We start from the raw sequence: 24,741 nt of genomic DNA, 5'->3' as shown, positions 1-24,741 counted from the left end.
AAAATAGAAGCAACCTCCTAATGACTTCGTCTGCATGGGACCACAAAGATCACTGTGTATAAGCTGCAACTTTGCAGTTGCTCGTAGAGCTTGATCAAGTGGAAAGGAAAACCGATGCATTTTTCCCAAAATACATCCTTCACATATGTGATCTGGAGGCTTCTCCATAAGAGGTAGATCTGTCAACATGTTATGTCGTTGCATAAGCATAAGACTACCAAAATTTACATGCCCCATGCGAGCATGCCATAACTCCGCATCAACCATAGCTGGAGTAAGAGTGAATGCATTATAAGCAGACTGATCCACTGGCTGAAATGCATCCAACTGATAGAGTCCATGACATAATGTACCAGTAAGCATCAAGGTCAAGGCATTAGCTTTGTCTCTGACCATGCATTTGTCATCATCAAAGTTGACTTGCATACCACACTGTGCTAAAGAAGAAATGGACAACAGATTCTTCTTTATCCCTGGTACATATAAGGCATCTGTAAGGCGAAGAATAGAGCCATCAATGGCTGTGAGCTGAATCTCCCCAATGCCACGAACTGGATATGAAGCATTATTGGCACACTGAACGGTCTTGCCAACAGGGGCAGGGCATACATTACAAAACAAATCCCTGCGAGATGTAATATGCTTTGAAGCACCGCTATCAAAATACCAAGTACATGCATGCTCAGTCACACTCAGTGCCTGTGAAGACCAAGAGGCATCATAACTGCATGTGTAGAAACAGTAATCCCTGTCTTCAACAAAGGAAGCAGTCTCTGGAGGAGCTTTAGAGGTATCGTTTACAGACATTCCAGATTCCTTCGCCTTCTCTTTGGCAATCCTCTTCCTACACTCTGTGATGTAGTGACCTGGCTTCTTACAGTAATGGCATTTTCCCTTCTTCTTGGGCTATCCATCACCTTTCTTGGTATCTTGAGATGAACCACCATCACCTGAATTCTGATTTGAACTCTTTGGCTGAGATTTGCCTTTCCCTTTTTGACCTGTCACAAATGCTTGTTCAGCACTTGTGTTCATGTTCATGTTCTTCCTGATTTGCTCTTCCTATAACAAGAGAGCAACAAGTTCCTGATACTTTAGGGGCTCAATAGCATTCCTCATGCTGAGGTTCAAAGAGGTATGAAAAGCCAAGTAGGATCTTGGCAAAGAGTTTAAGATGGTGGATGCAAGCTGTGTCTCAGGAATAATCTCATCCACATTGATGAGTTGCTCTCTCAAATCCTGTAGCTTGTTTAAGTGGCTAGACATATCATCTCCTTCATGCATCTTCTGATTTTCCAGCTCTCTTTTCAAAAATGAGATCCGTGCCTCATTACGAGCAGCATACATCTGCACCAAAGGCACCCATGCATTCCGTGAAGAGCCAGCTGAACGAATATGAGGTATAATAGACCTTTGTACTGACAATGCAATAAGTGATAAGGCTTGTGCATCTTTGGCATCCCATGTCTTTTGAGCATTTGTTCTTTGAACAGGCAGTGGCTGACCTGGTGCCTGTGCCTGTGCCTGTGCCTGTTGTCCTCTTCCACGAGCACTCCCTTGGGGAGGAGTCTCTGGAGCCAATGGACCTGGACGTGGTTCATCACCACTAACAAAATCCCAAAGACCTTTTGCCACGAGCACATTTCTTAGCATAAAACTCCACAAGGAGTAATTCATGCCATCCACCTTGTCTTCCTTAGACAAGTACGTGAACACATCACTCTGCTGTTGATTTGCCATTATGCCAGTGCATAATGCTGTACCTGTGTATCAAAAAATCCAAAAGCAACAACCCTGAAAGCAACTATACTCCACTGAGTACAACTGACCCAAATATGCTTGCACTCTCAATCCTCTGAATGTGCAAAACAATGCACCACTGACTAAGTAGAGCAACAAAGGTGGCTCACACAATGCCAAAATGCCCAAAATTTTTGCACCCAAAGCCTTGCAAAAAGCCTATAGAGGTTTCTTTGCAAGAAAACCTCCCTGTATCTGCGAGAAAAACTCTCACAGAGAAAATGCCTAAATTTCAAAACATGTAAAGCTGTAAATTTTACCCAAAAGATTTTGCAGGTGCACTCGGCTGTAGGCTGTACGGAACAACAACAGGTATTGGTCTGCTGTCTGCTGTAGGCTGAACGGAACAGCTGTCAGGTACAGGTCGACTGCTGTCTGCTGTACGGAGCAGATTGTGTACTGAACAGCTGTACGGAACAGGGCAGGCGCCTGTACGGAGCAGGGCAGGTGCTGGTCTGCTGCAGGTTTACGCAGCAGGTGCTGGTCTGCTGCAGGACTGTACGGGCAGTTGACAGCGAGGGCAGCTGATGGCGTCTGCTTGTACGGACAGCTAGGCGACGAACTGTATGGACAGCTGCAGGGTACGGAACAGTTGATGGCGAGCTACAGCTGTATGGCAGGCGAACTGATGGCGAGTGACTGAGTGGCTGCAAGCTGAAGGCGACTGACTGTACGGGCAGCTGGGCGAACCTGCTCTGATACCAAATGTAGGGTTTGAGCTGTTAGGGTTAGGGTTTGGAAGGCACACTAATAGGAAACGTGAGAGTGAGAGAGAGGAACACGACCGCTCATATATTGATTGTGATAAAATGAAGTACAATAGCCACATAAAAGATGTGACCTAATAGTGTGTTCACATGGTCCGGTCATAATAAATAGTGTCAGGTGGACCAAATCACTTATAAACCTTTATAAGTGAAACTAAGCTAAACTGGGGAAAAAAACCTCCACTAATTGAAGTAAAAAGTGCCCCAGTAACCTACTGATGATCACTAACGCTCCCCTGGGTGCATACACAGCATAAAACCCAACAGAGATGAGCGTCCTCTATTAGCATAAAACCGTGCCCTATCTTGAGCGCTCCTGATAGAATCCCGAGCTTCGGTCAGCATTTCCTACATATCACGCAAGAAATCCCTCGATGCATCAAGCTCGATGTCCTTAAGACCGACATCAATAGGTGCCCTGGGTTAATACCCATACAGAAGCATGAACGGACTAAAACCAATAGCCGTATGTTTAAAACTGTTATAGGCAAATTTCATCATTGGAAGATATTTTTTCCAATTTGATGCTTTTCGAGAGACATATGCACGAAGCATATCCTCTACAATCTGATTCATACGCTCTGTTTGTTCATCAGACTGCGGATGATCAGAGGAATTCATACTCAAAGTAATTTCCTCGTTGTAAACCATTCGGAATAAAGTAGGAAAACATGACATTATATCAGCAGGAACCAGGGATTCATCGGCGCTCCGACGTACCCACATGTGCACATGGAATAATCGACATCCCGAGTTACCCATTTCAACATAGAGAGTCATTAGTGTCTCGATGAGTCACATATGTCCATCCGTAAATTATCAGGTTGACTGTATAAATCTCGTAAAGTACGGAACTAGAGAAAGAAATGCCAACAAAGGAAAAATCCAAATTTCCTTAATCCGAATACAACAAGATAAACTCGTTGAACTCTAAAGAAAGAGATTTCAACAAATGAAAATGTTGACGAGATTATGCTCATCAATACATGCAGGCTATAGATAAAAGAAGTTTATCTAGAGAATGCCCACACTATAAGTGAATTTAGAAAATGAGATTGTCTTTGAATGTTGAGGTCAACATGCTAAGTGATGTAAGCAAAGCAACAATCTTGAGCCCAAATTATCCCATAAGATAATATATGTGAGGGATCACTAGCGTCCCATACCACCATGATACCACCCATAAACTCCCTAGTATCCCGACTAGGAAATATGAATAAAATCCTATATAAAAGGAATAAAATGACCTTATCCTAGACTTTCACATACTAAAACCTGTCTCTATATTCCTGAGACCACATCAAGGAATAACTCTTTCCGAGTACATCATCAGAAAAGAATTTTGAATTATTGGCGCCTTTCTAATGATAACTACCGAATAAACACAATAAAGCTGGGGTAGAAAAATAATTCATCTAGATACATAAGCAACTAGGTATCCAAGTTGGAATATGTACAAGAGTACAAGCAATATACTCCAAAATTAAGTGCAAAAAACGAAGGCAAATGCTACCTTCAAAGCACATGATATTATCCAAAAGATCAAAAGATCCTTATAAAACCATGGATAAAAGCATAGAAGCTCCTCGAATTCATAAAAACCATAGTTGATCATAAAAATCAATGCATGTCATCTAATGGACATTAATCATGTCAAAAGAAGCATTAAAATTGGTAGCCAACTTATCAATCCGGAGTATATGAACGTGATGTCGTTCAAGCAAAACTCCAAAGTAAGTAAGTGAAACACATGTGTGTAACACTCATTAAAAAATCCGTAGACACAAGTGATCTAGGCAAAACCAGATGAGTCCATATAAAACTTGAAAAATATCTAATAAAATCCACCAAAATAAACCGATCAACTGACCTATGATAGAATTTTTTTTAGGCTTAAAAAATTAAGCACAAACCACACTTAAATAAGTGCAAAATAAATTATCATGGAAAAGTGTCAAAGGTGAGACACACTTTGAACACAGATTATAGCCATCATTGAAAAAATTAAGGAACATGTCAAAAAAGAATGGCTAAATAATGGTAAAAAATCATGAAAACATCGTTTAGAATTAAGTCGAACAGAAATAACTACTAATACGAGATATAATCATATTAATAATATACTAATAAACCGCATCTATCTAATGTCAGCACGAGAAAACGTACTTCAACATTAAATAATCCTCGAAAATAATAAATTCTCGAGAAAAAGAATTATCGTGATTTTTTTCTAATTTTTTCTAATTTAATAGGGCCTCAAAATACGATAATTTTGAATTTCACCAAACCTATCTTATGGCATTCCAAAACTATATTTTTTCAGAAAATTTTCAGCAATTAATTTTGCCAAAATACCATTGATATTTTAAAAATTATCAATTTCTAGGATTTTTAAAAATAATTTCTAGAAATTTTCTAATTTTTTCTGAGAAACCCATCGTTCACTAAATTTTCAATTCCGTCCGATAATTCTCAAATCCAATGAAAATTTATAATTTTAATGGATTTTTTAATTTTTTGGATCAAAAAATATATTTTCAAAGAAATTTGAATGGTTATGGGTGCTCGAATGAACACACCACATGCCAAACACCAATCCCACATTTTTCATAAATTTAAAATAACCTTTGTCTAATTTTTCACTAATTTTCAAGAATTTTTTAAAAATTTTAATTAACGTCGAACGCATTTAGAATATGAACGGTCAAAAAATTTCGGAATCCCAATGGTTTTCTAGAAATATGGAAAGCTAAAAGTTTCGGAAAAATGAAAAGACAAATAAAATCGGAATGTAAAAGGGTAAAAGTTTTCGGAATCCGAAAGGTCAAAAGATTTTCCGGAATTCGAAAAGCCAAAAGGTTTCAGGAAAACGGAAAGCCAAAAGGTTTTCCGGAAGCTGAAAAGCCAAAAGGCACAAAGAAAAAATTTCCAAAAATTTTCAGAGAATTATTTTTCTCAGATTTCAAATTTTCTCTAATTTTTAGGCTTTTTTAAAGCTTTTTTTAAAACAATTCTAAAAGTTTTTTTTTTTTGTGTAAATAGCAAACTCATTAAAAAAAAACCAATTTTAATAAGCTTTATTCAAAGCTTATGGAAAAAAAATTTTAGAGAGGGGGGGCGATTTTTGCCCGGCGGGCTGCACTGCCGTCCCCCCCCCCCCCTCCTCTCCCCTGGCGTGCGCCTCTGTTGAAGATAAGGGAGAGGAGGTCTCCCTCTCCACTCTCCTCTCTCCTTCTTTTCCATATCAATTCCTCTCTCACTACCCCAACTTCTCTCTCTCTCTCTCTCTCTCTCTCTCTCTCAATCATTAATCAGAGAGTTTAATTTTTAATTAATCTCCTTCATCATAATTAATCTTAATTACGATTAATATTAAATAAAAATGTAATTTTTTAAGAGGTGGTTTATAAACGCAAGAAGAAAATAGAAGAAAATTCGGAATTGAGAGACGAAGAGGGTTCCACGCACACAGGAGAGCATTCAATGTAGCAACATGTTGCCCCCTACTGCATTTCAGTAGAAAATCGGTAGAAATTTGATCGCATATCCGCGGAAAAACCCGCAAAAATGTATAAAAAATAAAATTTTAACCATAAAAATGCTCAAAAAAAATTTAAAAAATTAGAAAAAAATTCTTAAAAATTCTAGAAATTTAGGGAATCCATTCTATAAAAAATATCTACAGTAAAATATGTGGTATTTTCGTAAAAAATTTCATTAATGCTTATTTTAAACCACAAAAAATAAAAAAAATAGCATTAAGCTCATGGAATTCCCTGCAACATTGATTCGTCCATTGAATAGTAGTAACACGCGTTTCAATCTCCATATCGACAATCCACGTGCAAATCATAAACACAAATCAATAAAATAACATTTTTATTAGTAAAATTAAAATTTACTTTAAAAAAAAGGTAAAAATTGCAAAGAAAAATCAACAACAATTAAGTAGCGAGTGCTCTGATACCACTGTTAAAACCCTAAGATCTCTCTAGATAATTGTTATGCATAAATCAGGCATAAATCAGGCATAAACTCGACCACCCGACCACCCCCGAGCCCAAGGGATGCACACATGAAATATAATGAAATACATTATACCTCTACCTTGATGTCCTATATCATCAAGAGGTATAACTCCAATCCAATAGCATATAGCTATAGTGTGAAATGGTAGGTGAGTAGATATGAACCTCTACACAAGAGAGCAAGTCCCAAGCCTCTCCGAGAACATCACCCTCCCATACCTATCACCTGCCTGGACACATGGCACTCCTATGCACGCTCCCTCTATCATATCCCCCATCAGCCACCCCTACCCCCACCACCAGACCCCCGCCCCACTATCTTCACCTTCTTCACAAAGGGCATGGTCCTCAAGGCCATTCGTAGACTACGCAATGGGCGAGCCCAAGATCGTGAGGGACTCACTGCCGAGTACATCTCGCATGCCCATGATACCCTAGCGTCCCTACTAGCCTACATGTTCAATAGAGCCCTTTGTGAAGGATTTCCATCCTCTTGGTCCACCAACACCATCACCCCCATCCTCAAAGCCGGAGATCCACTTGATCCTAATAACTACAGGACGATCATGATTGGCCACACATTGGCCAAACTCTATGGATCAGTGCTCGAGGCGGAGCTCAGTTCATTTGCAGAGAGCCAGGGATGCAGAGCCTCAGGACAAGCTGGCTTCCGGAGGAGCTACTCTACCCTTGACCGCATCTTCACCCTCCGTGTCATCATCGAGGAGGGTAGAGCACGACACCAGAGGATTTATTGCTGCTTTGCGGATTTCCGTAAAGCTTTTGATACTGTACCCTGAGCCCGCCTCTTACACCGTCTACAGGAGATCGGAGTCCCAACTGACATGGTTTGGAGCATCATCGCCCTCTATGAGTCCGTCACCAGACGAGTGAGAGCCCCAGGAGGTACATCACAGGAGATTTCCAGCACTATTGGGGTGAAACAGGGCTGTCCTCTGTCACCCACTCTTTTTCGGCCTCTACATTGATGAGATCTCGAGCTTCATTGATGAATTAGGCGGGGCTGGTCCCACACTAGCAGGCATATTGATCCCCATACTACTTTATGCAGAATCCAGATGACATCGTCCTCCTCTCAGACTCAGCCGAAGGGCTTCAGAGACAGTTGGATGCCTTACATGACTTTTGCACTCAGCGGGACCTCTCTGTTAACCTTGGTAAAACCAAGGTAATGGTGTTCAATACCTCTCGCCCCATCACATCTAGATTGAGCTTCACATATAGAGGGGATCCTGTGGAGATTGTCTCGTTCTATGTCTACCTTGGTGTCACTTTCAGTGGCCCACCCTTTACCATGCTTCCCGCAGCACATGCAAGAGTGACGTGGGGATATGCAACCTTGAGCTTACTTGAGCGGCAGTGCTTCCAGACATTTCCAGGAGCCCAGGACGAAGGGCTGGCTTTTTGACACACTCATCACACCAGCCTTGATGTATGGAGCAGCTTTCTGGGGGTCAGATTTATCGGATGAGGCTTGGCAAGCGAGTTGAGACATGATGTTCTCTCGTATGATCCGCAGCAAACCATCAGTCCCACACCATATTATCCGGGTAGAGTTTGCTGCAGCCCCAATGGTAGTGGAGGCACTCTTCCAGACAATCACATACCTCCATCGCATCAGTCACATGGATCCCCACAAGTACCCGAGGCTTGCCTTGGAGTTCTCCAGACAACTAGCACTTGAGGGGCACTCTAGAGTATGGTATGCACGAGTTTCCACTTGGTTCTCAGTATATGGGCTCTGCATGGACCGCCTACCTCCCCTTTAGTATAGTTTGGACTCCTCTTTTTTCCGGCTGTCTCACGAGGATACCAACCGGGTTATCCAGTCAGATCTTCTTAGCCTCTACACACATTGCACATGGATCACACCCTCGGAGCTCCCCACGAAGATGCACTTTTACAGAGACCACTTCCTCACACTCACTGAGGATGGATTCATCCAGCAGTCGGGCTACTTGAGTGTTCACATGTCCTATGCCATGCGGATTGCGATCGGCCAGATACGGGTTTCTTCCCACCGCCTCAGAGTGGAGACAGGTAGAGCTGAGCGCATCTTCAGAGCCGGGAAGCTCGTACGGACACCCAGAGAGGAGAGGATCTGCCGACTATGCCACACAGAGGTTGAGACGGAGGAGCATTACATATGCCGCTGCCCAGTATACTGTGAGATCCGTGGGAGGTTTCACTGTCTATTTCGTGAGGGATTCGGTCCACTCTCCAGGATCATTGACTTTCAGGACCAACGTTGCTTGGGCCTCTTCCTGCTTGAGCTCCGCAGACACAGGGACACCTTCTTGAGACACAGGCCCCAACCACCCGGCCCCCTCCCTCGGTAGCCAACCATCACTTCCGGACCCAGGAGGTGGAGGATACCGACATAGTGGATCTTGTTGATCCTCCACGATGCGTTGGACCTACCTCGCCCGAGAGGAGTTACCTCGGACCGAGCCTCTGCACTCCACCGTGCCCGACGCCCTCGACCCCCCCCCCCCCCCCCCCCCCCCCCCCCCCCCCCCCCCGGTCGGCCACGATCACCTCATAAGCTCCAGATCTAGGACATGCTCCGCCGCCATCGAGCTACCTTTCCACGTGGCATAGCTGAGGGAGACCTTTCAGCCATACTTGTCAGCCCCATGCTTGACATTTTGGAGAGTGGTATACCATCTACTCGGAGCTGATGTTGCTCCCATGTTTTTATGTTCTTAGTATTCCATGACAAGTTTCCATGGACAGTTTTGTATCACCCCAGTGAGATAGCTATATTTATGTTTTCTTTCTATTTTATTTTCCATTCCATGATGAGATATGCCATGGACATCATTGTATCACTTTGGTCTCATAGGCCCATTGGGTCTTTAGTAGATGCTTAATATATCTTTCTTTCTTTCTTTCTTTCTCTTTGCAGAGCCTTCTACATGCTACCCCCATGCTTGATATCCTTGATGCCCCCCTCCTCCTACTGGGGGTAGCTCTATAGGCTGTATGATGATGATCCCATTTTGTATCATATGGCTTGGATTTGACATTTCCAGCTTATAGCTCTAGTCTTTGTTTTCTTTTGTACCATGATGATATATGGACACTATCGTATCACTTTTGGTATCATAGAGCCATTGGGGCTTTTGAAGATGTTTAATATAACTGTGTGTGTGTGTGCGTGCAAGAAAGTCAAAGTGGAAGGGGACCCTTATGTGGATATATGGCGTGTGGGACGGAACACCTCACGGGAGCCCCCCCTCATCTTGAAACTACTTGACCTTGCTAGCCAAGAGGCCTTGATGGACACACAGACAGCTCTCCGAGGGAGAAGATATACCTAGGGGATGATCTTACCCAAAGCCAGGTAGAGCACAGATGGGTGAACCTCCCAAGGTGCATGAGGCCTGTAAGGCGGGGAAGTGGGCAGTATATAGGGACAGGCGAGTTATCATCTCAGAGCAGTGTCCCAAATAGGGGCGTGGGGTCTGTGGGACCACACACTGGAGTTGGCAGTTTGGAACTGCAATAGGACACTAGTTGGACATTGGGGGACTTAGGGAAGTTATTATAGAGAGGGACCATCTTCTTCACAAAGACCCACCAAAGCCCGGAGAGAGGGCTACCACGCATTTCTGGATATGAGTGGGCATCCACCTACTGAGAGGAGAATCACATGCGGTGGGGTACGCGGGTTTGGTGGAGTGGCGGTGCTATTCAGGACACACCTACAGCCCATGATCACCATAGTCCAGAGGGGCACAGAGGCACACATTATGTGGGTGAGGTTACAAGTCAAAGTGGAGAGATGTATACATGTCCCATGCACACCCGTGCCATGGCCTAGACCACACCTGTGCCATGGCCTAGACCTCAGCATGAACAGCATAATCCCTGATTAATACAGCATTTAGGACATCATCATCATCATCATCATCATGGAGGGCATGGGAACCTAGTCGGCAGCCATAAGAAGCATCCATACAGCAGTCTGAAGAACCCAAGCATGTAGGCGCCAGTCTACAGCCAGTTAACAAACAGTTTGGACAAATAAAGGAATAAGGGCAGCATTTAATAAACATTTTAGACAATATTCTGGGTCCACAGCAGGCCCACCAGCACCTCTAATATATATATAAGTGTAAGTCAGCCTTTGCATTAATCAATCATTCATCAATCATCGTATTCACCTTTTGAAGAAGCTTAGAAGTTAGTAGAAGGCATGTAGAAGGCCAAAGGTCACCTTGTTGGGTAGACCAAGGGCCTTGAAGATGTATAGACAATCAGTCACCTTTTTGTACCATAATACAGGAAACCCTGACACCAACTCTCTCTCTTCTCTCCTCTTTCTTAATCATGTTTATTCAGCATCTTGTTCTTAATCAGGTTTAGGGCTGTGGATGAGTACAGCAAGGCTTCCGCGCATGCAACAATACACATCGCGTTCTAGGAAGTCTTCATATGCTATCTTGGAGGACCAATTACAAGGAATCGTACGAATCTCTCAAAGGTGTGAACTATAACGAGGGTTGGAAGAAAATTCAAGAGAAATGCCCACCCACACCTATCACATCTCCTTCCATATGTACGACGATCCCTGTACGAAGTACTAGATCAGCCCCTCCATTCCACCACCATCACATCCACGCCCCATCACATCCACCTTTTTCACACTTGCCATGGTGGCCTGAGCCATCCGGAGACAAAAACGTAGATCATAGGACCACGAGGGCCTCTTAGGAGAGCACATCTCCCATGTGGGGGAAACTTTGACATCTCTCATGGTCCATCTATTGTTCAACTAGACTCTTTTGGAAGGCTTCCCACCCACCTAGACAACCCATATCATCACATCTATCCATAAAGCCGGAGATCCCATAGACCCCAACAATTAGAGGACTATTATGATTGGCGACACACTCACCAAACCTTATGGGTCAGCACTTGAGATGGAGCTCAACACACTAGCAGAGAGACATGGGCATAGAGCATCAGGGTAGGCATGCTTCTACAGGTAATTCTCCACCTTGGATCACATCTTCACCCTTCGAGCCATCATAGAGGAGGCCAGAGCATGACACTGACCGGTTTGCTTCGGCTTTGTGGATTTCCGCAAAGATACGGTGCCGCAAGCCAGATTACCGTAGAGACTCTAGGATTTGGGGGTACCATCAGACATGGTCGGGGGATCATTGCATTATATGAGTCAGTCATAGGGTGCATGAGATGCCCAGGAGGATTATTAGAGGAGATCTCGAGTACCATCGGAGTGAAGCAAGGATGCCCACTGTCTCCCACTCTCTTTGGCCTCTACATCAATGATATTTGGGCCTTCATTGATAGAGGAGGGGGAGGAGGCATATCACTAGCGACATCCTTGTTTCCATACTACTTTATGCTGATGACATTGTGCTTGTTGCAGATTCACTAGAGGCTCTCCAAAGGCATCTTGACACATTATAAGACTTTTGTGCATAGTGGGATCTCTCAGTAAACCTTGGGAAAACCCAGGTTATTGTCTTCAACACATCCCCTCTTTGGCTGAGTTTCACCTACATGGGCAGCCCGCTGGAGCACACTTATGTGTACTGGGGAGTCACTTTTACCGGACTGGTCTTCTCGATGAGCCATGTTGCAGAGGCTAGACTGATGAGAGGGTATACTTCTGTCGCTTTCATGGAGAGACAGTGCTTCCAGGCCCATTTCTAGCAGCCGAGAACCAAGATGTGGCTATTTGACACCTTGGTCACTCTGGCATTGATGTATGGAGCACCCTTTTGGGCACCCGATATCACATTGCCAAACGGCCGAAGATAAAGGCTGCAAGTCATGATGCTCTCCCGCAAGATATGCAGCAAACCATAGGTCCCACATGTTATTATCTTGGCAGAGTTTGTTGTAGCACCCATGCTAGTAGAGGCCTCCGTGAAGATCCACCTCACATGGGAGTCCAAGGTCCACCATGTCACGTGCACGCCCACGCCATGGCTAAGCCTTTGCATGAACAGTCTTAATCCTTGACTAATCCAGCAGTTAGGACAGCATATAGGTGTCATCAGCATCATCTTCATCGTTAGCATCATCATCATCATCAGCAGCCACATCATCATCAGAATCACCATCATCATCGTCAGCATCAGCATGGAGGGTCTGGATGACCTGTCGGCAGACAGCCAGGCTGTACAGCCGTCAGAAGCCAGCTAGGTACCTAGGCAGTAAGCGGCCAAGCACCAGTATGAAAGGGCATCAGGCGAGGGCAAGCAATGAGTTAAGTGCAACATTTTATCAGCATATTTGATGATTTTTTGTCCAAGCAGCAGGCCAACAGCAGCAGTTGCCGGCCGGCCAGCAGCTCAAGCATATGTATAAGCATCAGCCAGAATTCAGCATTGAAGCAAGTCATTTCTCATCATTCATGAAGCATAGCATATCAATAGAAGATATGCAGAAGGGGCCAGAGGTGTGGTCCGAAATCCGAGTAGAGGAAAGCCTTCCAGGGTTCACGCCCTAGCTGAAGGCCTCAAACAACCAGCTTTCCTAGAAGGGCTTTGCTTTGAATAGGTGGATCAATGGTGCCCACTCCTCCACGATGTTGAGGTTGGATAATAACCGGCTAGGCCACCTTGGCACACGTAGGCTAATTATCTATTTTGGATCAGCCTTGGCACTTGTCCAAGGCATGCTTGGAAAAAAACGCCGAGGAGTAATGTACCACATGGTAGCCATGAGCACTTGGTTGGCCACCACCACATGACTAGTGAGGGACAGTCGGGCGGTGCTCCAGTAAAGGAGCTTCTTTCAAATGCTCAGAAGTAGAGGGAGAAGCTGTTGCTGTGGCCAGATATCAATCCGCACTTGACATCCCAAATACCCAACCGGGGTGCTGTTGGGTATCCACCGAAAAGATACACCAAGTCGGGGTGGGTGAGGACAACTTGTGCAAGTTGATCTGAGCACTTGAGGCCAAAAAAAAAGTCCTCGATCACCTGCGCAAATCTCTGAAGATTCCCCTCCTCTCTTGAGAGGTAGGCAGTTGTATCATTTGCAAACTCTTTGTCTAGAAGATCCTCCTGAGATCTGATGGGGAGACGCAAACCCTATGGCCTTGTCCTTTGAGCGGACAAAAAACTCCTCATTGCCTCTACAACAAAGAGGAAAAGGAAGGGGGCGAGAGGGCACCCCTGATGAACAGATTTGGTGATTGGAAATCTGTCCCTTGTGGCCCTCTCAACAAGGACTTGGCTGCGGGCGACAGAATATAGTGCAGAGACTCCCCAGATCCATCTTGCCAGGAATCCCATCCGAAGTGTGGTGCCCTCTAGGAAAGCCCAATCCATTTTGTCATAGGCTTTGTCAAAATCCAAGAGTAGCATTACCATGTCCTCTTGTGTTGGCAGTGGGCCGTGGCGGTTGCCTCCTAAAAGTGAAGATGTTATTTGGGATGCTCCTATCCTGGATGAACCTTATCTTTGTGCCATGAAGCATATTTGGGAGGTGAGGCTGAAGGTGGCAGCTAATGGCTTTTGTGAGGATTTTGTAAGCATTGCCAAGGAGGGTGATAGAGCACTAGTGACGTACCTCAAAATGGTCACCACCCTCCTTCGGAATCAAGTGAATGAGCCCCTCTGTGGCATGTGGCCAGTGATCATGATCACATTGAAGGTGGCCTTGAAACCAAACTCCAGGACGTCCCAGTGATAAAGGAAGTGGTAAACCTATAGGCCGTCCGTTTGGAGCACTTGGTGTGATGCAGGGCTTGAAGGGCGTCACTCACCTCCTCACCCGAAAGGGGCGACATCAAGAAACTCTACAAGCCGGGCGAGACCACCTATCATACGCTCTTTAAAAAAAAATACTTCCAAACTTTAGCATTTTCAATTTCAAAGAGACGACAAGTTGTCACGTGACTCAAGAGTCAAACCAAAATTCCATTAAAACCAAGTTGAAAACATACATAGATGTTAGGCTAAAGCCTAAGTCATACAATGTGAGGCGCTCTAGGCGCATGTAGCCGTAGTAGCAAGTACAAAAAATGGTGCACAAAAAAGGGAGGCTAGAGGGTTGGGGCTAGAATCTAGATGGAGAAGTGATCACTATCAAAATCAGAGCTCTCGCTAGGATCATCTCCATTAGAAGAGTGCCTATTGGAGCGCTTGCAGAAGTCACCCTCGCTAAGGATGTTGCCCTCGTCATCAAACTCGGGCTCTCTAAGCTCTTGTGACAAGGCAATCGGAGCGTCCTCATTTCCAAGAGCGGAGGAAGAACTACCGGAACCTCATCGTGTGTTTTAAAAAATTACTTATAAACTTAGGTATTTCCAATTTCGAGATATGGAGTATTTTAAAAAGGAGGGAAGCATCATAGTATAGAGGAAAGCTCAAACAGCCATAGACAAGCAAAAACAAAACCATTACTTCCAAAAAAAAATTTTGATTTTTTTTTTTGGAAAAACAAAATTCGAGAAAAAATCCTTATGATTCCATACGGCATCGTACTATATGGTATTCCGTACGATATGCTGTCGTACGTCGTACGAAGACAACTATGGTGTGCCATGAAGGAGCTTTGCAAGTGGCAGGACTTGAACATCGAAAATATGCAAAAGAAGCTTGGAGAAATAACATGGATAAATGGAAAGCAGAAATGCGGGCCCAGTTGATGAGCCAATTAAATGACATATGGGGAGAATTGATTAAGATAGTGGAAGCCAAAAACAACCAACAAGCCTTGCTCATCACAGGGTAAGAGGCCTAAGTTGCCGCACTCAAAGCAGAAAACAATAATTTGAAAACATGCACATTGTATGAGGAAGGTGAAATTAAACCATATCTTAATGATGAGCTGAATGTGCTTAGGGAGCAAGTGAAGGCTCTTCAAGAGGAGGAGAAAATTGCCAGTGAGGCAATCACATGGATTGAAATGATCCAAAAGACACAGAGGCAGTGGAGGAATCGGGCAATTGGATCGAGGTCGCCAAGAAACAATAAAACCCACCCTCAACCCCGAACATAATCAATGACATGCTTGAAGAGAAGAGACGGAAGATCCGAGCATCACATGTGAGTGGTTGGATGGAAGGAAGGGGCCTCACTGAAAGAAGATGCGATAGCACTATGTAGGAAGATGGAAATTCTCGACACCCCCTTCATCGAGGCATAGAGAGGGCAAGAATACCACAAAGGAACGCGCACTCATTCTCAAGTTTGAGGGTTTGGAGGTGAAGCAGGCATTCCTCACCAAAGGGTGGACCTTAAAGGGGGAAAAGACTTATCTTGAGGATGACCTCACACCAGCCCATGTTGCACACAAGAGGGAGTGCATGCCGGGCATACTAGAAGTGCGGAAGGCATGGAAGTGGGGAGTGTATAGAGATGGGAGGGTGATTGCACTCTCCATGATAGTTCATGACCTATGAGACCAAGCCAGAGATTGCGGTCTGGAAGTGCAATGGCGCTATGCAGATAGATGTAGGCCTGTTTGAGGAAACATTTAGAGGGTGTAACATCGTCCTATATACAGAGACACACTAATGCTAGGGGAGCCGACTACCCGAGGTGAGGGGATATAGATGGGAGTCCATCCACCGCCCATAGCCACACATAGCAAGAGGCACTAGAGGCTCACGAGGAGTGGCTATATTATACAGAGAGGAGCTAGAACATGTGATAGTGTGCTACTTTGCACCAACCACATCTAGGTATGCCACTTGTGGGGAGTCTTCATACCTACTGCCACTTTATGATGATATTATGAAGTTCTCCAGCCTAGGGGATATCCTCCTTGCTAGAGACTTCAATGCCCGCACCACCAATGCACAGGTACCTTTCTTGGAGACAGATGATCCCATGTACCAGGAGATCAACATGGTGGGCATGGATCTCGAGCGGACATCACAGGATACGGCGACCCGCTTTGTCTATGGGCATGATATTATTAAGTTCTCCAGCCTAGGGGATATCCTCCTTGCTAGAGACTTCAATTCCTGCACCACCAGTGCACAAGTACCCTTCTTGGAGACAGATGATCCCATGTACCAGGAGATCGATATACCAACAGATATGCTTTGGGGAATCCTCACACTTTACGAGTCTGTCATTGGCCGAGTACGGGCCCCATGGGGTGACTTAAGAGGTCATACACAACACTGTTGGGGTGAAACAGGGTTGCCCTCTGTCTCCTACTCTATTCGGGCTATACATTGATGAGATATTTGACTACATAGATAGACAGGGAGGACCAAGAGCACGATTGGCAAGAGTCTTGATACCTATCCTATTGTATGCGGATGGCGTTGTCCTTATCTCTGACTCACCAGAGGGGCTACAGAGGCATTTGGATGCGTTACGGGCCTTTTGCGAGGACCAGGACCTCACTGTCAAAGTTATATAATCTTTATTACCTCCCCGCAGTGGATAGGCAGATCCACACCGCTGTTTACATATAGTGGGGAGCCCGTGGAGCATGTGACCTCTTATGTATATCTTGGGATCACTTTTGCTAGACCACAGTTCTCTATGCGGGAGGCGGCCGAAACTAGATTGATGCATGGCTATGCTGCCTTGGCCTCACTCGAGAGGCGGTGCTCACAGATACAGTTTCATGAGCCAAGGACGAAGCTCTAGCAATTTGACACACTAGTCACACCTGCACTATTGTATGGAGCTCCCATCTGGGGTCCCAATTTGTACCACAGGAGCTATCTGAGACAGATATGGAAGAGGTATATGATGGGTGGAAGCCGATGGAGTGGCCCCTTGTGATGATGATTTCGCACATGATTAGGAGTAAGCCATCAGTGCCACATGAGATTGTGCGAGCGGAGATGGGGGATGGACCGATCGTGACAGAGGCTCTATTCCAGACAGTGACGTACTGGCATAGATTATGGGAGCTCCCACTAGATAGATACCCTAGCTCGCCCTAGAGTCCTCGAGACAGCTGGCACTAGATGGAGACATGTAGTGTTGATATGCATACTTGAGCACGTGGTTTGGTATACATGGCATGCAGATGGGGACACTCCCCCCGTTTCATTACATCATAGATTCTAGAGGCCCCTCCTTTGTTCTCAGCCGCATAGAACTGAATAGGGTCATCAAGAAGGACATTGTGAGACTAGATACTCGCATTGACCCGTTCAGCCCCTAGGACGAAGATAGCTTTCTACAGAGATCATCTTCTTCGCTTGACAGAGGACAGTTTCATCATACACCCGTCCTACATGGACACACATTTGTCATTTGGGGTGCGATGTGTGATTGGACAGATCTGCACCTCATCCCATCATGTTAGTGAAGATAGCCAGATATGGGCCGGGGGCAGTTGCACCAGAGGATAGGATATGCTAGCGTTGTCATTCAGAGGCTCAGACTGAGGCCTACTATATATGCCTATGCTATGAGATCAGGGGGAAGTTCCACTGCCTCTGCCGAGACTGATTTGGACCACTTTCCAAGATCGTGGATTTCCTAGACCAGAGATGCTTGGGGCTCTTCCTTGTGGAGCTCTCTAGACACAAGGAGTCCCTATTGCAGACCAGACTAGCTGCACCCACCCGAGGACTAGCATAGAGAGCTCTCACTGACTTCTTCTAGATTAGAGCTCTGAGAGCAGATCCACCCACTACACTCGACCTCCGGGTTGATGAAAGAGCTCAGTGAAGAGGAATGACACTAGACAAAGCCATTGAGCTATGCAAAGCCTGACGCCCCCGCTCGCGTCACCACAGGAGGATCATAGCCATCATTTCCCACCACCATAGGACTTTCTCCTGCCGGCACAGCTTTACTCATTGGGTACCATGATGCAGCACCCCATGCGGGATATTTTAGGGTGATGTGAGAGCTTGACGCTCTTTGTATTCAGCTTTGGCATTTCAGCTCTTGTTCCTTTCTTTTATTTTTAGTACCCATGATCATGTATTCCATGGACATAATGTAATCTTTTGGTCTCATAGGTCATTTTGGCCTTTTGTAGACGTTAATATTACTTTCTTTCTTCTTTTTTTCTGCCTCGGTATGGGGAGTGAGGGGACCCTCTAAAAGAAGCCCTCAGTAGAAATCTGTGGCAATGGCTGCAGCAGCTGCGGGGGATCCGACTCAATAGAACCGTTTGGGCTCGTCATCCTGTGGACCTTGTCTCGGCAGTGGCGAGGACTTGTAATCACGAAAAATGCAGGCTGACCGTGTCTCCTGCTTGGTTCCGAAAAGATGCACAGGTATGATTCGTGAACTCCACCCTCCTCTCCTCAATCGAGCGTATCTCCATGCGGGCAGTCTCCAGTTGTGACTCCAGCCACGGGCTATTTGGGGTTTGCTTCTAGGCTCCTATGAAGGCTCCTGTCCTACTCTCTAAACACGATGAATCTATCCTCGGCTTCCCTCTATAGTAAGAGTGAATCGATCTCTTAGTCCCAAGTCTAGATCTGTTGCAGCATATCCCTGCCTGAAGAAGAGGAAGTCCCAAATCTCCACAATCTCTGTTGGGTGGCGTATCGCAAGTGGTAGAAAATCATACAGACTCAGAGAGGAGCCAAAGTCTTGAAGATCTCACTTGAATCCATCAGTAAGTATCGGAAGAGACTATAATCCATTAGCTCCCATTGGGCATTGATGACGTTAGTGGGGATGTCGTAGTATCTAGTCCATACTATGCATAATGGAGTTGATAGTTACGGGTTCTCTACCCGAGCCATCATGCCAAAAAGGATTGTACCTATGTGAGGGGGAAGCTCCAGCCCTACTCACATCAACTATGGCCTTCAAAATCGTAAACCCTATCACCTCAAGGGTGTCAGAAAAACCTGCACCGAAATCTTGGCTTTAGTTCTCCAAGGGAAAATTTTGTATGGCTTCAATCTTTCTTCCTCTTTGCAGTTTCTGAACAACAGTTTTATGTCTTGTCTTGGAGAAAATCACTCTCTTTGAGCATGATGGCGAGCACGATAAAGCATTCATCATCTCGTGGTTTCATTAGTTTGAAGCACACATCTTTGCATCAACCTTAAAGATCATGAGAAGCTTGTCTTGGATTCTTGTCACCAAATTGGGCCAGCTTGTACCTAGGGAATAGAAAGGATGTAAAGGTGATGTCTCACAGGAATACCGAGGGAAACAGATGTAGGACAAAAGGATATGAGGATTCTTTCTTTTTACAATCTAATTAAGTTTATAGCCTGGAGTGAATGTGGACTCTCATGAGGTCAAGATTGCCTCTCCTCCTTACTTCACCTGAAACTGCAATCTTACTGTGATAGCTTTAACATCAATCTGTAGAAAAGTTCCCAGTGATAGAAGGCAATATTAATGAGCACAACGAGATGTCTACTCTCACGATATAAGGATGAAGCCTTTGTGTAATGTGGTTAATTACAGGTTTCTGCTTGCAGGTGGTTGGTAGTTTGAAGAATCTGCAAAGTGCACATATAGGACGCATAAGCTGCCTTGGTTTAGCCTCTGATGGGAGTGCGCTATGTACTGGAAGCTGGGATCGAAACTTGAAGGTCGAGAGCCTCATCTTCATGTGTAAATCTGGTTGATTCAAGTAGTTGAGGTTACAAAGCCATCAGTAAACATTGTAAATTTTAGCTGTTCTACCTTATCACGATTGCCACTTCAACTTGTGTTTTTTTTTTTTTTTTTTTTGCAGATCTGGGCTCTTAATGGTGAGAGACAGAAGAGTTGATGCAGCTTCTTGCTGGCCCTGTTCTGGTCGATCTGTTTCCTGCAGGGCATTTAGAGCTTGCTAAACTGCCCACGTATGACCTCCCTTCTTCAGAACTTGAAATTGCCAAGGTTTTCCTGTATTTGCTATAGGATGCATTCTGCACTTGCTCCATTTAAAGATTAACTTATGTCCATGCACATACGACTTTCTCAAGCTTGCCTAGTCAATTACATGGATTGATGGGCATGAGCCTTGAGGGGCACCTTGGCATTTACAATTGAGAGTCTCCTTGCATGACCATAACTCTTTTGAGGTATTTGCTTTACAATCCAAGCCTTGTATTCACGTAATGCATTGTTTAGGTATTATGTTGAAGTATTTATGATTTGGCCATGAGTAAAGCAGTAGGAATTCAAGTCTTCTTATAGACTCAGTGCGTGCCTGTCAAAAGGACCAGTTTCTGCAGCCTAGCTTCGTGAGGCACACGGGTTGCATGTTTTTGTAGGGAGGCTCTCTAGGTCTAATGGAAGTCTTGGGTTTGAGTTGAAGTCAGTGGGGCAACTTATCTCCATTTTTAAAGTTGCACATGGCTTTTCACAATGTAACTAGAGCTCCTGGCTTTGAAGAACAATTGAATGGCATACAGAGAGAGAAGTTTTAAATATATGTTACTTTGTGCACTCTTGGCTTTTCGCAATTCTCAAGTGGAACCTTTTTGCAATGATTGAGTTGGTCAATTCAAACACCAGTGTCTGCAAGGATGTCTTAGTTGTAAAAAGAGGTTTGTGATGTGATTTGTAAAAGAGCTATATTTGAAGCAGACTGTACTGTCACCTTTTCTTGGACCTAGGAGGCTTGCAGCCACTAGGTACACATGGTACCCATGCCAATAAGTGTAGCACTCCTTTGAAAAGTTAAAATTGGCACAAGTGAGGTACAATGGTGAACTTACTTTCATGGTATTATTTACTCTCAAAATAATAATTAAAAGACACCATTAAACTTTATCTGGCATCTATAAATCATGCAGTTTCTTGCTGGCTGCAGCAGGTGTCTTAAGCATCTCCAAAAAGAAGCTTCCTATTGTTGAGCTTTGGAGAGGCATCTAATAATATTTGGTTAAACAGAAAGCTTCCTATTCTTGAGCTTTGGAGAGTTTATCTTAGACACATCAAAAATGTCAATAGAACTCCATTGCATTCATGAAGAAGAGAATATTATAAAGAAGATCATGAAATTGAATTTAAGGGAACATAGATATAATCCAAGTTTGAGCTTTTCTTTTTAGATGAGAGTATCTCCTTCTATAATGGCGGTGTCACTAACGGATATAACAATTCCTACATTCTCATTCTCAGAATTTGAAGCCGTTCCTTTTACACAACTGGCAAAGAAAGAAAAAGAATAGGCTAGGGTTGGGGTCGAACTGTCATTCTAGGATTTCCAGTCCAATACATTGGCATTATGTTACCCAGCCAGCAGACCATTTTTTCTGCCTCCCATTTAATACTAACATGTTTTTACACTTCTTGCTACATCTCTTGGAGAACACTTGTATGCTTGTGACACTTCTTGCCATATCTCATACAGACTATTATGATTGTTTCTTATTGTGTGGTTACACACTTGTTTTGCATGATAACTTCTCAAATTCAAGGAGTCCACCCTTAAGGCAATATACCCATTTCCCTCTTTGACAATCAAGAACTTCTACCAAGGTTTTTGAACATCCATGATTTCAAGCATCCAATAATTACTACGAATCATGTACGGACATTCACTTCTCAAGAGAATGTGACAAAATAATTATGTGTATCTAATAATTATTACGAATCATAAACATACATTTACTTCTCAAGATAATGTGTATCTAATAATTATTACGAATCATAAACATACATTTACTTCTCACGATAATGTGACAAAAAATTAATACCTTCAAATCTTAAATTTTGTAGATTTGTGGTGGCTTTGCTATGATATAAGCTTGTTCAAGAAGCCCCAAAATGACACGAAAATGTGATGCCAACTGCCACTCTCTAGCTTTAAATAGCCGTCTTTTCTATGGGTTAATGGGGACGCATGCAAGACTCTTAAAAGGACAATTGATAGTGACATATGGCCTTAGGTTATGGACTAATTTTTCCATCTGTTAAAGGAGTTCTCCTCTCCATGGCGAATCAATAAAAAGGAGCTCTCCTCTTCTCTCCATTGAGAATCAATGAAAAGGTACTCTCTTGGCCATTTCAAATTAATGAAATTTCATGACGTTACTTTTTTATTTTGAGCTTTTCTTTGTTCTTGCTTAAAACCTCTTTAAAAGAGTAATTTTATCATTTAACACCAATCTTGTAATTGAGCCATAGAAGTGACTTAAGATTGATTTATGGATTAAAAAAGAAAAATAAAAGAACAAATCAACTTGAAACTTTATCACATGTCTTGAGAATTAGCATGTATCTATGGTTAGTCTTGTACTTGGTAAATGTATAAGTTTTTTAATTAATAAAAATAGCACACAATGTTGTAATAATTTTATCTTTAAGGAGATGTGTATGAAAAGTGTCTTTAATTGATAAAAGATATATGCTAGTAGACTACATATATTTTGAATAATCTTGGTACTGCACCTACATTGATTGTGCTTAAAAACGTATTTAAAGTGTTTTTCAAAGTAAAATTTAAAATTAGGTCTTTTTACAGAAAGTATTGAGAAGATTGTTTTAAAAACTTTTTTGGCACTTGATTTGTTTTTTTCAACTAATATCTTGTGTTAAGAGTATTTCCACAAGTAATTTCTTTAACATTTAAAGATAAATGAAGCTTTTACAAAAGTCTCTAAAAGTCACAAAAGTGGTCTTTTGTTTACAATATTAGTGCAAGATGGGCTAGCACCAATATGCTTGTTTACTTTTGATGTCATTTTCATGAAAGATTCATCAACCTAAGGGCTCTGAATACTACTCTAGGTCATTGATGGAAATAGTCTCTTGAAGGAACAATTCTCCAACAAAGCCATGGAGAAAGAGTCATGACAATTTTGCATCTTTCCACTAAAAAGCTCACAACTTCTTGTTTGTTTATTTGTTTTTAAACATTTTCATATTTTTATAAATCTATTTTGAAGCTCTATTCATTTATATAAATTAATTTATTTTTTGATGTTATTGTGATAAGGTGTAAGTCTCTTTTATGACTTTTTCTATGCATGGCAGCTTGACCATTTTCACTAAAAGCGAGCATAGCTTTTAATCTTATTGTCTTGTTTTAACTCTAATGATTTCCTTTATTTGTAAATATCTTTTAGCATATTTATTTGAAAAATGCCTCAATCCAACCACATTATTCGATCTGCACAAATTACGAAATCACCTTCTATTTATGTACACGTTGAATACATTGTATTAACAAAGTTTTACTCTCTTATTCGGATGCAATAGATTTAATAATATTTTAGTTTTCCTTAATGCATTCATTTTTCCTTCAATGAAATGTCACTTTTGATTTGTTTAGCTTTATATTTAGTAGAGAGAGAGCATTAAAACTCCCTAGGTTAACATGGTTTCACCCGCCTGACCTACCCTAAGGTGCTTTGCCATCTTACCCGCTCGAACAAGTTTTTATCTTTTATAAGATGACGTTGCAATATATAAAGCGGCGTTATCTTGTGCTTAATGTCAAGTACAGAAAGTATAAGGATGTGTACATACTTTCTTAAGATTAATAATAGAGGCCATACCATTTTTAGGTCTAGCCGGCCTAGTGTGAAAACTAGTTACTTGTATATGTCATTTTAGACAATAAGCAGTATATAATTATTTCTTTACAATAGAATGCTTATGAGTTCTTGTCATCTCTACTCTTTCTTGCTTGTATGCTATGGGATTTATGTATGCTAGAAAGATGCTCGCTTGAATAGGTTTGCTTGTAGGTTTTCCTCTCCCATCAACTTTCTCTTTTCCCTGCTTTGTGTGTGACAGAACCATCGCGAAGGACCATTTGTATTTGTCTCCATCTAGGTGTTTTGTGTCTTCAAAAACTTCAAACATTAAAATAGTTTTTGCAATTCTCACAAATTCCGAGACAGGCACAGACCTTTTGTAGAATGATCACACATCCTAATTGAAACCTTGGAGGTATTGAATTTTGGGTGCCTCACTTAGACGAATAGTCATATGGCGAGCGATCAAATAAACAAAGCTATAAGGGGTTGATCATTTGTGAGTGGTTGGGAGAGAAGAGTATTGAGGGGCAGAGATGTAGCGAGAGTAGGTGTGTGGCAAGAAGGTAGGATGTGTGTGTGGAAGAGGTAGTGTGAGAGGGAGAAGAGTGAAAGTGGAGATGTGTGATAGAGAGAGATTGAGTCTCAAAGCTGAGAGAGAGAGGAGGGTGGCAGGGGGGGTGGGGAGCAACCTCAAACTCTCCATACCATCCACACCACCATTATACACCAGCCCAATCCAATGGCCCCAGCCTCTCCA

The 24,741-nt window shown here is 43.2% G+C and overlaps 1 protein-coding gene across 2 annotated transcripts in view; it reads left to right on the top strand.

Annotated features, from left to right (window-relative positions):
- LOC147610018 (guanine nucleotide-binding protein subunit beta-like) overlaps positions 1-20,940 on the top strand; it is a 65,670-nt gene extending 44,730 nt beyond the window's left edge. Inside the window, exons 5-6 of one of the 2 annotated variants that reach the window (XR_015264203.1) lie at positions 19,969-20,096; positions 20,243-20,940. Coding sequence is in view for 1 of the 2 variants with exons in the window: in XM_086787334.1 (XP_086643460.1) it covers positions 19,983-20,096; positions 20,243-20,278 (150 nt within the window). In the remaining variant the exon portion in view is untranslated. The remainder of the gene's footprint in view (positions 1-19,968; positions 20,097-20,242) is intronic. The other variant, XM_086787334.1, reaches the window with a different exon arrangement.
- The last annotated feature ends 3,801 nt before the right edge of the window (positions 20,941-24,741 follow it).

The sequence above is a fragment of the Cibotium barometz genome, chromosome 50, assembly GCF_041138505.1.
Source record: "Cibotium barometz isolate CiBa-2024 chromosome 50, ASM4113850v1, whole genome shotgun sequence".
Classification (NCBI taxonomy): domain Eukaryota; kingdom Viridiplantae; phylum Streptophyta; class Polypodiopsida; order Cyatheales; family Cibotiaceae; genus Cibotium; species Cibotium barometz.
The sequence above is the reverse complement of the archived record's forward strand: the minus strand, read 5'-3'. Positions and strand labels throughout refer to the sequence as shown.